Below are 13,477 nucleotides of genomic sequence, written 5' to 3' on the forward strand. Positions count from 1 at the left end.
AAAACACAATGCATTCCCAGAACAACATGCACATTACTATGTGGATGTGTGCCATTGCATAATAAACAGACAATGTGGAAAACAGGAAGTGCTGGTATCGAGCTCTTGTAGGTGACCATTTAAATGACAGCCAGTCTACACAGATACCAAACACATGATCCAGACAAAGAGATTTCTGATTTTTGATAGTGGTAGTTTTCCTTTATCTTGCCTTTTCTTTTCTTTATTAACAGCGCCATTGGTGCGGATAAGATAACCAACAGTTATTTCACATATTAATAATCTATAGTAGTGTTCCTGATTTTATATTTAACATTTCTGAATCTACAATTAATTGGACTTCTTTGATTCACCATATGTAAAGACAGAGAAGCAGATGTGATACAAATTGTGGTTGATTCAGCCAAACATGATTCACACAGATTCTAGGGAACATTGCGGTTGGCCGTTTGAAATTCTTGTCGATTTCAACTTCACTGAAAAAAAGTATTTTGCAATATTGACAACAAGGAAGCTGCCATAATGCTGACTTTTTATTTTATTTTTTTGTGGTTAAAACATCTTTGAACATCAGTTACTGTTTAGTGTGTTTGAATGAATGGCTTGTTTGATCATGTAATGTTTTCACTGAAGAATACTTCTTAGCACATAAGCAGACTGTAGCTTAGTAGTACAAGTGTGGTAAAAACAGTCTTTACAAGGACTGAAGGCAGGCTTACAGTTAACAAAAAGAAGGCAGCAGGACTAAGTAAACAAACAAGAAAGGCTAAGGTCCCTGGCATGCTAAGCCAACCTTGAGAAAACTAGCACAGACTAAGACCAATGCTTTGCCTGTTATCATTTCTCACTTGTATGGGTTTCCTCTAATTGCTCTGGTTTGCTCTCACAGTCAAAATCAAAGACATGCAAGTTGGGGTAACTGGCAACTCTAAACCGGCCGTAGGTGTCAACAGTTTGACGGTGTTCAGGGTTTACCCTGCCCAGTGTCAGGTGGAATAAGTGGGTATAGATGGTGGATGGATTGATCATGCAAGGTCCATCACTTAACATGGACATAGCAGTATGACAAAAAATCGTATTTTTTAAGACACAATTTATCCACTAGTAACTTGTAACTTAGGCACTTTAAGGTATATAAGGTATATTTTCATTTTTAGCTTATCCTTCATGTTTTTATTTTTTATTAGATTTTTGATGGTACTTGATGGTGTATTTGAATACGTTATAATTTCTATCATGGGTTTATTTTTATGCTGGGTTTAAAGTCCTTTCTGCCCTGCACTATGAGCTCATCAAGGCAATATGGGCTCATCAGTGTTGTCTCAAGACAACATTTTCTATAAAAGGAAGAAAGTTACCTCAACTCAACTTAGATCAATATCTTGTGGCCTTCATTAGCAGGTGGAGTCATCTCAGTTGTCAAGGAAGGGATTCAGTTGATATCACGTAACCACAGGATAAATGGTGGTTATAAATGGGCAGTGAGAGGGGTGGAATTTACAGCTGTCCCCTAAAAGTCGATGAGTTGATGCATCAGTTGAGAGAGTGCAGTGAGTTGACTCACAAAATGAAAGTCAACTCACAACTTTTGCTTTCGCCGACTGTGTGGAAATCTGATGTTTTCACAGCTTGGATGAATAACAAAGACATTAAAACATGAGTTTTTAGGTGAAACATGGGTAACGCACAGGAGTATGCTGTGGGGTGAGCTGAGCTTAACATAGGCTATGCTAGCGAGTTGATGCAGAAGTACTGACTCTGAAATTCCTGATTCTGGGACAGTCGTAGTGGAGTTCTAAATCCTGTCCCTGTCCTAGTTGATTACTTCAAAAATGTCAATGCTGTGACCGGTTTTTGTGTAACATTCACAGACAGCTGATAACATATGCCCATATTTAGTACAACCACCTGTAATCGTGCCCAAAATCCCATGCTTGAATGAAGACTCAGTTGAACAACTGTAGGCCATTGAAAATCAGTGTAAAGGCCTGGAAAAAGAATAACACAGCCGAATGTTTATGGTTAATGATTCGGTCTCAGCAACATCTAATGCAAAGCTTAGAAAGTATATTTTTTTCTTATTATCAACAAATCCCATGAAAAGATCACCATCAGCACTAAATTTATTCTACATAGATCCTGATATGGGTTATACATCTGTGCTATAAACCTCTACTGTTTAGAATCAATGAGTCACTCTGTTGCACTGACATGTTGCTTAATTACAATAAATAATTATAACAAACACGCCACTGTAGTTTATTTTGGGTCAAACTCATATGCACCATCCCTCTGCCTTAAATACTCAGTGCACCAAATGTGTATCAATCCAAAGCTGAAAATAGTCCCCAAAAAATGTGCTATTTACCCATCGGTAGCAATAAATGGGCTTGGGTCTGAGTGCCACAGACATGGTAATGAAGTTGGAATGTATTGCGAGATGAACAAACGTATTGTTGGTTTTGTTCTTTTTATTGGATTTGTTGACAATAAGAAAAATGCCAGCTATACAGCTTAACAAACCAGCCAATATGTAGCAAAAAATACAGCACTATCAAAGCACTATCCTTATAACAGTGATGATAAAGAAAAAAAAGGTATGTTGAATTCTTCCCAGTACATTCAAACAACCAGTCTCTTCTAGGACATTACAAAATACTTGATTAAAAATTATTTCACAGTATCAGTACAAATAAGATATCCTACAGTATAAATTTCTGTGGCCAATTAGGCACTCATTGCCACCTCTGTTGAAACTCCTCCCATTTTAAAACACTATCACTGGCCGTCTAAATGAGCAAGTCAGTAACCATGAAACCTAGATATAGAATTCGTTTCGTTAGATTCTGCTGTTTTTGTTTGTTTGTTTTTTTAAATTACATAGTTATTAAAGGCTCAGGGTTCTCTTTCTCTGCATTTGGTTTACTGATGTCAGCCACTTCAGATGGGGACTGCTCATTGCGGAAGAAGAGTGGGTTGTCAAAGGTGGTTAATATGTCAGGGATGGGTAGGCGACGACCATACTTCTTGAAGAGGAAGAAGGCAATCACTCCGCCAATGGCAATCACAGTGATGACCGCCACAACTGCTAAAATTGGTTGGCGTTTGTCTGGAGGTCTAGGGACAGGTTCTGCACAGTTTGAAAAAGTAGGTGATGAGCAGCCAAAAAAATGTATTCACAATGTTGAGTGAAATAAATGAGATAAAAAAGGTGTTACTTACTGTTTGGCGTGGATGCCGTTGATTGTAATACTATAGAGAAAGAAGGAAAATGTGATCAAATAACACACTTTAATGAAATCCACAATAGTACACCAAAAAATGCACTGCATAATATTAGCCTGCTAATGGCCCAACTTCAAAGACGGAAACAAAAATGAGCATTGGGTGTGACAATTGCTTGTTTATTTTCCCAAGTAGTGTGTCATCGTGGAAGACAACCAACGTGGCATCTGGGAAGCCTATTGATGTTCAGATGATCATGTCAGAATTTTTTTTCTTCTCACATCTAATTTGACATTTATACAATGGTCTTTGACCTTGACCAGTAGGAGCATCGATTCGTTTATTATTTCATTTCAGTGAACCAATTATCATTTGACTATCACGCACAGGTCAGGAGTATTGTAAAAAAAAAAAAAAAAAAAAAAATCATAACTCAGGGTGCAATGTCACCCTTTGCACACTCAAATGTGCTGCTCACCTACACACTCTGTCTACAAGCTTGGAGGGAAAAAGAAAGAGCCCACCAACAATTAATTGTTCAAGGTCCACTTTCATTCATTAAATGTATGTGTATGAAAGAATGTGAAACGTGTAAACATTTGTTGTTGATGCTGTCAGTTGTAGATATACACTGTGTGTGTGTGTGTGTGTGTGTGTGTGTGTGTGTGTGTGTGTGTGTGTGTGTGTGTGTGTGTGTGTGTGTGTGTATATATATATATATATATATATATAATTAGTATAACTGGTTTTAATGTTATGGCTGATCTGTTTATATTGTGAGCTCTGATCTCTGCATTACAGAAAAAGTAATTACGATTTAAGCTGAGTCCACATGAGAAGAGTTATTTTACCTTTGGGTGTTTTGCAGATGTATGGTCTATAATAGTTTGGTCTGCCTGTCTTCCATGTCCCATCTGAAGTACTAATCCCTCCATGGCTGCGATCATCAGGTTGACCTTCACTCCAGTTAGTGTAGTCCATGACTGTTTTGTCCAGCCACAGCCACTCCCCTGGAGAAATATAGATTCATTTTTTCCCCCAGATGAAGTTAAAAAAATTCCACAATTTGTAAACAATTAAAAGACATTATGAAAAAGAATGATTAAAAACATTAATTTAAAACTAGAGCATTTTCCCCATAAATAACCTTACATGTATATATTTATATTATTTATTTATATATTTATAGACAATGCGACTGTACCTTTGTGAGTTTTGTATAAGCCGATCCAGAAAGAGGTGTGGCTGTCTTCAAAAACTTTTGCATTATTTTGAATGAATTCTTGCTCAGAGGGCTCCTCAATGCTGGCTAGTGATCCACCTTCACAAAACAAAACAGTAGCCCTTAGTTAAAGCTACAGGTATTTTATTGCCTAAAAATATCTTTCACAGAAAACGCTCACCTTGTCTTACACAGCTAGCAGCTGCATCTGCCCACCTTTTTTCTTCTGAGATAAATATGTAACAGTAACCCTTAAATTGTTGCCAGACAAAAGTCTGGCCTGTGTAGAATAAATGTGTGTTATCGGGGCAAACTCCTGGAAAAAAACTTGACCCTGTTGGTTGCACATCTGTGAATGAGAGAGAGAAAATTATTGATTAAAATCCAGTACATCGAAATAGACATTCAGTTTTTTTTATTTTTTTATTTTTTTTAACAATACTTAAAAGAAAATTGTGTTTTGTTTAAAAAAAAAAAAAACACGCAAAGATAAAACATCTGGTGTTCAAACAGTGGTCTAAACAGATAAACACGGGGTACCCTGATGTTTAGAGGATGATAAATTATAATAGGTTGAGACATGTTGGCCTTTAGGATTGACTGTTAGTGGTCATACCTGTAGATTTAATACAAACACTGTTAATGGTCTGATTGCAGTTAGCGGTCTTCCATTTCCCATACACATCTACATAGACGCAAGGTCGGTCTGTGCTTGGTTCATTTTCACCCCAGTGAGTAAATCCCATGTGCCAGCCATCAATGTATCTGAAATAACCACCGGTCTGAAAGCAAAGATTGAAAAGACAGCATTCAACTTTATTATTCAACTTTTTGTTTTGTAGAAAATCTGTAATCTTTGATTTTTAAGGCAATGAATGATGTACATTTTTAGCCACATTTAGTGCCGTGGCTGCATTGATGGAAATGTCGGTCTGTCAGTCAGTCCACCACGTTCGTTCAGTGTTGTTTGGATTGCCATGTTGCTTTTTTTTATAGATTTTTAAATTTAATTTTTGACTTTTCCACTAGTGCTACCATAAGGTTGATATTTTTTAACACTGTGGATGGATTGCCATTAAATTTTCTGCTGACATTCCTTTTCCCTCACGTCTTATAATGTTGGCAATAATTTTGTCCAGTGCCATCAGAAAATCAAAAATAAGTTCTAAGCTGTACTTTGTTTGGTGGTAATAAGGAAATGTTAGCATGCTAACGTGCTAGACTAAAATGGTGAACATGGTAAACATTATACCTGCTACACGTCAGCATGTTAATATTGACATAGTGAGCAAGTATCATGTTGACATTATCTGTAGACTTTCAGGCTTGAAAAAATATGATTACTGTGTTCCTCTATCTTGCAATCAGCTTCTCTTCAAGACTTTTGAAAAGTTTTGAGATTTTTTTTCCCACGTTAATAGTTGGCAATTATGAATCTAAATATGCCATTATATTAATGCTTCATGAGGATTTTGAACAACTAATCATGAACAAATCATGAACAACTAATTCATGACTACAGATTGCATATTCTTTCAAGTAAAAATCTATCCCTGGTCAAGTCAGTATAGCCAGAAGTAATAAACTTTTTGGTATGAATTTTTACAGTGGTCAGTAGTTACAAAAATGCATTAGCCGGGTTACTTTGCTATGTGCTATTTTAGAGGCTTTATGCCCTGTACCTGATTTTTGTTCAGTCCAATCCACAGAGAAGCATTCAGGCTCTGAGACATCAGCTCAACGTAGGACTGTGACCACCCATTTCGCAGGCTAGCCAGGCTGGCACCGTCATCTTCACAGTGCTTCTTGGCTTCAATCCAGGTCATTGGCTGAGTAACAACCTTCATGGAATCATTAACTATTTTAACATAGTTTGTAGCAACTGTTTGTTCAGGGGATCCGGCAGAGATGGGTCTGTTTAAAGGGATGATGGAAACAAACTTAATTTTTCCTTTTACCTTAAAATAAAGAACTGTTGTATAGAGGCTTAGGAGTTATTATTCAATTCCAATTTCCCTAGATGAATGCAATTTGCTCACTCACCTTATTAAAGAACTGTTCCGTCTAAATATGCCTAAAATACTGTATATCATTTCTTAAATTTTCATTGTTAAAATGGTGATGGAACCACCATTTTAATCAATGTGAATTATTGATTACAGTACTGAAAAGTCACAGCAAAGTACGAGCTTCTTTAGTACAATTTGTGCTGTTAAAAATATAACACTGAAGCGCTTTGTAAAGTACTTGTTGATTGTTATTAATTTTTATGTGCTAGCTTGCATAAATTTTAAGTGATTTTTAATTTTTTGGGGAGTGAGTGAGCAAGGGATTAATTATTCATACATTTTTTAAATCTTTGATATGACACCAAATGACTTTTAACTTTAGGTAGAGATGGGCTCACCAGGATTTTGAAGACAGACAAATCCATTGGTGTCATTGCAGGACTTAGGTATCCAATTACCAATACCAAAGAGAGGATTGGTATTGATCACAACACATTTATCCTGGGGAAGCACAGAGAGAAATCAATGAGGAAAAAGAGAATACTGTGTAAGGATCCAGTGTAATTATAAAGGCATCATAATACATTTTTAGTTTAGGAATACAGCATTTTTCTAATAGCAATATAGTATGTTCTTATTTAATGAAGGCCTAGTATCCTATGTAAATAAAAGAAATAGAAAAAGGTTTGCTATCCCCTCCTTATAGAAATTTTGCGATTATGGATATCTCACTCATATCTATCAATCTAGCAATGACAGTCTGCAAATATAAACTGATTATAGAATTATCTGAAGAAATACAGTAGTGATGTTCAATGTTCAGTTTGAGGATCTGCTGCACAACAATTTAAATTATTTGAAGAAAAGCATTGTCTTCGCTTTGTTAGGAGTGTACAGTGGGAAGGGAGTTTAAAAAATGCGTTAGCTGACCAACAAGAGGCAGTCCTAACATAATGTTTTATAATTTAAAAGTTAACATGTTTTGACATAGACTACTATTATCCAAGCTAGTTCCAACAAACCCAATGAGATCCATCACCCTATCATGGGAGTACACTCACATGATATATAGATGAAGAATGGAAAGATTGATAGATGAAAAAGGTCATGCATTAATACAATATTTATACGTGTACTATATTTGCATTCTCCTCCCCATTGCACTACCACAATGTGAAGACTCAGTCAGAAAACCTGTAATTTAAGTTTTTCCCATTTTTTTTAAATTCTCAAAATTTTGACTTAATGAAATTAGTTGTTTAATGAAAAATGTGGTTGTCTCATTACAGAAGTGTACTGTAATTTCTCATGACAAAATAAGAGGCATTGCACTGTCTTTGGAAAGAAAAATACTGCAGTATAAACCCAGAGATAAAAATTTGTCATAAAAAACAAAAGTCATAAACAATACAAATGCATTTTACTTTTCACAGTAGAAAATATTCATTGATAGTGTCTCCTTGATGCATAATACACTGTTGTAGTACACTATCGTACACAGCTACGCCTGAAGTAAAGTTAAATTTGAACATTACCATGATCCTGTAGCGTCGACGAAAACTTGACAGAGTGCTGTACATCTGGAGAAACAAAGCGTCACATTATTATACAAACCCACAAACACACTGAAATTATCAGGAGTGATACACAATCCACTTGCTTCACATTGTAAAAAACAAATTAAGACTATGTCCACTTACAAAAAAATTGAAGTTGATATATGACTTTGGTCGCCCATCAGTCCAGTAAAATTCATAGTTATAGAGACTATGAAGGCCAATCCACAAGTCTGTAGTAGGTGAGTCAGCCATTTGCGTAATCAAAAATGCTGAAAATTTGAACAATGATTTGAGGTTCAGATATTTGCATGGATGTTTTTTTTCCTTCCAATATTACCTGAAACACAATATACTGCACTGTCTCTTTGGAGGTGCACTGCACACCACCTTCTAACGTGTGAGTCTACTATAAACGGCATGCTACATACTATGAACAAGAGACACTAGTAACATTCACAGGTAACCTCATTGACAAGAGTACAGAGATTTGCGAGGGATGGCAGCATTGGCTGGTCACTCATTTGGCTGATTTAAACAAGTTTAGTCTGGTTTGGTGAAAACTATACTAGAGCCCGCTAGCAAAGCTTTAGATTTGTTTAACATTGTATAAACAGTAATCACTTGTGTTTTTTAAAAATGTTTTCCCCCATTAAACTGTTTTGTAATTATCTGATTATTGAACCTTGCGCCTCACAAGCCCTCCATTTCAAATCAGTTGTCTCAAATACAAAACAAGTAGTAGTAGTAGTAAGTAAATAATTGAATCGAATGTAGGCTCAGCTACGAGTGTATCTTTGTTTGCTGTTATCCCAGGGCTCTGGCATAAACAGACCTGACCGTGCAACCTGAGCAGGAGAAGTTAGGAAGATCAGTCAATATTTTATTGGGAGAAAAAAAAACTGAAACAAACCTTCCACATGTCTTGAGTTAACAGAGGCCAAGTTTCCACCCATTTTTTGGCATATTTTCCTCGCTCCATCCCATGTTAATTTCTGGTCTTTATTGATGCTGTAACACTAGAGGTGAGAAATAATAAGTTGATTTACAACTCCTGAAATGTACCAAATACAGCCACTCAAGCATTATCCTTTTAAGAACAGTACACGTATCCACATTTCATATGACAAAACCGCTTGATTAAACATCTCCAAAGAGCATTACATAAAAAATTGTACACTTAAAGATCAATATTTAAGAGGTTTAGAAGTGTTGTCAAATCAAAGGCACATGTCATTGCAAGCACTGAGAATTTAATTCTGACCTTCAATCAGTTTTCATTCAAAAACACATTTTAAAGGTTAAAAATTACAACTTACCTGGGAGTTAAATTTTATCCAGTTGGGTAGGCAGCCACCTTTAAGGGGCACCATGGGTGCTACAGTGGTGTTGGCAGGTGGTGAGCCACTACGTTTACAAATGGACCGGTGCTCGTACCCACAATTAAAATCATGCCAGAACCCTGTGAACCAGTCCATGTTATTAAAATCAACACACAATATAATTAACACTCAATACCATGTAGATTTTATATTGGGGTTAAAGTTATAATCTTTGAGATTTTCACAGAATCAGACCCTATTTTTGATTCTATTCATGGTCAGCATTTGTTCGCTTGAACTCATTCAGTGTTCTTCTATACTGTATATAGTAGTTTTTATTGGTAGTGGCGGAGTCTTTCATTCCCGCGCTGGATTCAGATGCCTACCTAAGCATGGAGGATTCACAGGAATCTATATACTGTATGCATGAAATCCACCGCAAGTTTATCTTATGTTGTATACTTGAAAAAGTAGCAGCTCAACAAGCATTTGTTGTATTGTTAATCCGCACTTGCTGTTACTGTGGTTACCACGGGGGTCGCCATATCAACCAGGAATGAAATGTTAGGAATTACCACTTTAATGCTTGTTTAAATTTATCACTTGCATTTATGTCAGTGAAGATTAATCATATTGTAGTTTACTCACCATTATAAGATGCCATGACGACACAGTTCTCATCATAATTCAAAAAATTAGGCTGACCTTCATCCCATTTTTGAAACACCATTTGAGAACCATCCAACCACCTTAATGTAAGATAAGCAATACAATTGAAATTTTGTAAGTCAAACAGCTCATTGTGAAAATATAAATAGCATAATGACATACTGATTCAAGTCTAAAACCTGAAACTGTATTATTTTTTTTCTTCCAGGTTCACATCCCAAAAACAAATTACAAATTGGGTTGGTAGCTGAACAAAATAAGCAGCAACTTCATGTTTGAACCAACAACTCAGAAATTAATATGTATTGTCTAGAATGAGAGTCTTTTCCATCAGATGCTTCATGAAACCCACACACACAATTGTAATTTCTTTTCCATCCATTTCCTTTTCTCAAGTTTTTTTCAAGTTTAAATTTAGCTTTGATGCACAATTAAGTTGGTAAGCAAAACATGCAAACAGTAAGGGAAGAGTAACTCCTAAAATATTAATGCTGTAACAACTGCAAGAGTATACTCTATATACTGTACCTTCCCACCAAAGATATTTAGATCAGAGGATACAGAATCAACCAAATAAATAAAGGGATGATGAAGAAGCACAAATAGGATGGTTGGCATTTTTTTTCAGTGGTATTACTGGAACCTGCAGCTTTATCTTGGGGCCACCGATTCATAAAATTTAGAGAAGACCGAGAAAATACTTTTCTCAGATTCAGAAAAATCCGTAATCTTTAAAAATTCAACAAAGGAAAGGAATGTTATAGGAATTTGATACTTGAAATCATTCAGCTTTGAAATGACTTTCTACCTATAAAGTCTGACTCTTTTTCTTTCAGACTATTTTCATTTGTATTTATTTCATACTCACGCAAATGTTTTATCAAGATCTACAGTCAGGCCTATCCAGTAAGACCCATATTCTCTGGATATCTACACAAAGAGACAGAGAACTATGGTAAAACCAGTCTTACTGACATTTCAGTAATGCCTGCAGTTATATAAATAAAGTGGTATAAATATAATTGCTCACCTGTTTCCATAAAAAAACACTTTCAGCTTCACTGTTGATAGTTACCAAGTCACCATGCCTCTGTTGGCAGAAGTGACGAGCCTCTTCCATGGCCATCTTCCTGTTATTAATATAATACTGTTTCCCCTCCCATTCCAGCCAGCCATCTGAGGTCATATTGTAGTCTGAAAACATGTTAGAAATATGAAATATATCTTCATTATAAGTGTAATTCCTGATTCATTTTTTTTAAAATTTCAATTACTTTGTGTGGAGTCTGATGGCTATTTTAATTTAAAGACATGCACCAAGTTTGCAAAGCTAAAAATTAAATAAGGCCAACCCCACAGAGAAGTAACAGCTGTGGCATGTCATAATATAACCAAGTCTTTAGTTAAATGATCCAGTAAATCACTTGTCCTGTGTTGTCCTTTGAGAAAGTGATCAGAAATCATAAGGAAGAAATAGTTATATTTTATATTGTTTGGTTTTGTGATGCAAACACAACTTACAAACGATTGTTTTGATGAGATATATGCAAAAAAAAAAAAAAAAAGAAAGAAAGAGAAAGAAACAAACACAGACATGGTGCTGTAATGAAACCACAATCACAAAATATGCATTTTCTTTTGGGTGCTGATTTTTTTTTTTTTTTTTTTTTTTTTTGGGTCAAAAGAGAGCACAGGACATGTTATTTTTCAGTTTGTTTTTTTTTGTTTTTTAACTTGTACATAATAGCCCAGTTACCAGGAGTGACAGGGTCTGGAGGCGGCTTTGGAGTTATTCCTGTAAGGACATAGACAGGAGATAATTACATTTAGAAAGATGTATTGAGATGATAGTGGGATCTCCCAGGTTGAAATTGTGTACACCTGAATGCGTGGAGAAGACATTGCTGAAAACAAGTAAACTAGGTCCCTCAACTCACTCAACTGCAAATGTTACAAGAGAATAACACATTTTTCTTTGAAACCTCTGTAACCAGTTGACCACACTTCACCTGCACGGATCTGACAAAGCCATCCGTTGAGCTTCTCACACTGGACATCGTTCCAAGTCCCGGTACTGTACCACCTACTTGGATGGAATTCAGCACAAGATTCCACATTATTTTTATTGTTTGGCTCTCCATCCTCCCAGTGTTGGAAATTTACCTGTAAATAAAAGCAAATAATAAATCATGAAATTACAAATTGATTTATTTTCATGTAATTGAGTTGCATAAACTAAAACTGATTTACTCAGCCACTGAAGAAAGAGAAAACTGTTAACTCACTGGGGATCCATCGCTCCACGTATAACCGGTAACTGGGTCAGGGGCACTAAGTCCAATCCAGAATGACCGATGCCTATAATGGACAAACTCATATTAATGATTTAAATATGTAATCTGTGTAAAGATTAAATTTCATAGTTACCTGTTGAAGCACTGTCTCAGTGCTCTCTTGGATACTAGCCTTTATATTTTGCTGCAACCAGTTTTGTATTTTTTTTTTAATCCCTTGAATTCTAATTTTCTAATTTCCCCTTTACTATACACTAACAAACTTTCCTGCCGATGATCATGTTTATAACCTAATATTTATTTTTTTAACCAGGATGAATTTAGATCATCTAGGAAAAATGAGTATGGTCTTCGTTGATTCAGCTAATGTGAAATTTAGGCTTGAAAGAAGGGTGTATTTTAACAGGAAATATTGCCTAGTGCTGTCCTAATTGAATAAGACAAGGTCATACTTTACCTTGTTACTTGTGGCTCAGCAGCGCTGTGGATGCTGAGCAGGTCTCCTCCGATGGCCCTGCAATAATCTCTGGCCTCATACCAGGTCCTCTTCTCTGAAGATGACTCTGGAAAAGACTTAAATACAAGGCAAGAAGTTCAACTGGGATTTAAGGTTTGGCAGTGTCTCTTTTATCGTGATGCATCATTTAAAGGAACATTAATGCTTCCAAAGACACAAATATCCACTACAGAATAGAAGATATAGATATATAGATTTTGGTTAGTTGCATCATCAAGTTCTGGTTGTATTTTGTTGTGTGTTAGGTCTTTGATCTGTTTTCCGCCTTAGTGTGTGAGCTTGAGCATCGGACAGACATTGCTACAGCTGTAATTGTAGCAACTGTTTTCATTATCGATTAACGTGAAGTTTATTTTCTCGATTAATCAATAAATTGTTAAAAATGACCATCACAATTTCCTAAAGCCAGTGTTGACATTTTCAAAAAAGCTTATTTTGTGTGACCAACTGTTCAAATACCAGAGGTATTTAATTTACTATCAAGAATGACTATGAAAAAAATTCACATTTCAGAAGTTGGAACCAGTGAAAAAATTTGCAAACTACGAGTTGTGTCACCCCAGGGTGGCATGGTACCTTGTCAGGGATGGGGGTTTCTTTGAGGTACAGTATATGTCAGAAATGCAGTTGTGTGTGTTTCATGTGTTAGGCTGCATTGGATCT

The 13,477-nt window shown here is 35.9% G+C and overlaps 2 protein-coding genes across 2 annotated transcripts; both read right to left on the reverse strand.

Moving 5' to 3' along the window:
• Positions 1–2,851: 2,851 nt before the first annotated feature.
• LOC120798966 (macrophage mannose receptor 1-like) lies at positions 2,852–6,294 on the reverse strand. Its single transcript, XM_040143765.1, has 7 exons — positions 6,130–6,294; positions 5,064–5,229; positions 4,629–4,796; positions 4,430–4,546; positions 4,077–4,235; positions 3,223–3,252; positions 2,852–3,130 (listed from the first exon to the last, which is right to left on the reverse strand). Exons 1-7 carry the CDS (start codon positions 6,292–6,294, stop codon positions 2,877–2,879), a joined length of 1,059 nt encoding a protein of 352 aa, XP_039999699.1. The 3' UTR covers positions 2,852–2,876.
• Positions 6,295–7,079: 785 nt separating this feature from the next.
• LOC120798967 (macrophage mannose receptor 1-like) lies at positions 7,080–13,385 on the reverse strand. The gene is made up of 12 exons (XM_040143766.1): positions 13,373–13,385; positions 12,755–12,860; positions 12,289–12,382; positions 12,013–12,166; positions 11,760–11,798; positions 11,034–11,197; positions 10,872–10,933; positions 9,983–10,083; positions 9,332–9,474; positions 8,926–9,031; positions 8,157–8,284; positions 7,080–8,036 (listed from the first exon to the last, which is right to left on the reverse strand). The coding sequence occupies exons 1-12, from the start codon at positions 13,383–13,385 to the stop codon at positions 7,884–7,886; spliced, it is 1,263 nt and encodes a 420-aa protein (XP_039999700.1). The 3' UTR covers positions 7,080–7,883.
• Positions 13,386–13,477: the final 92 nt, after the last annotated feature.

The sequence above is a fragment of the Xiphias gladius genome, chromosome 14 (assembly GCF_016859285.1).
Source record: "Xiphias gladius isolate SHS-SW01 ecotype Sanya breed wild chromosome 14, ASM1685928v1, whole genome shotgun sequence".
Lineage (NCBI taxonomy): Eukaryota > Metazoa > Chordata > Actinopteri > Istiophoriformes > Xiphiidae > Xiphias > Xiphias gladius.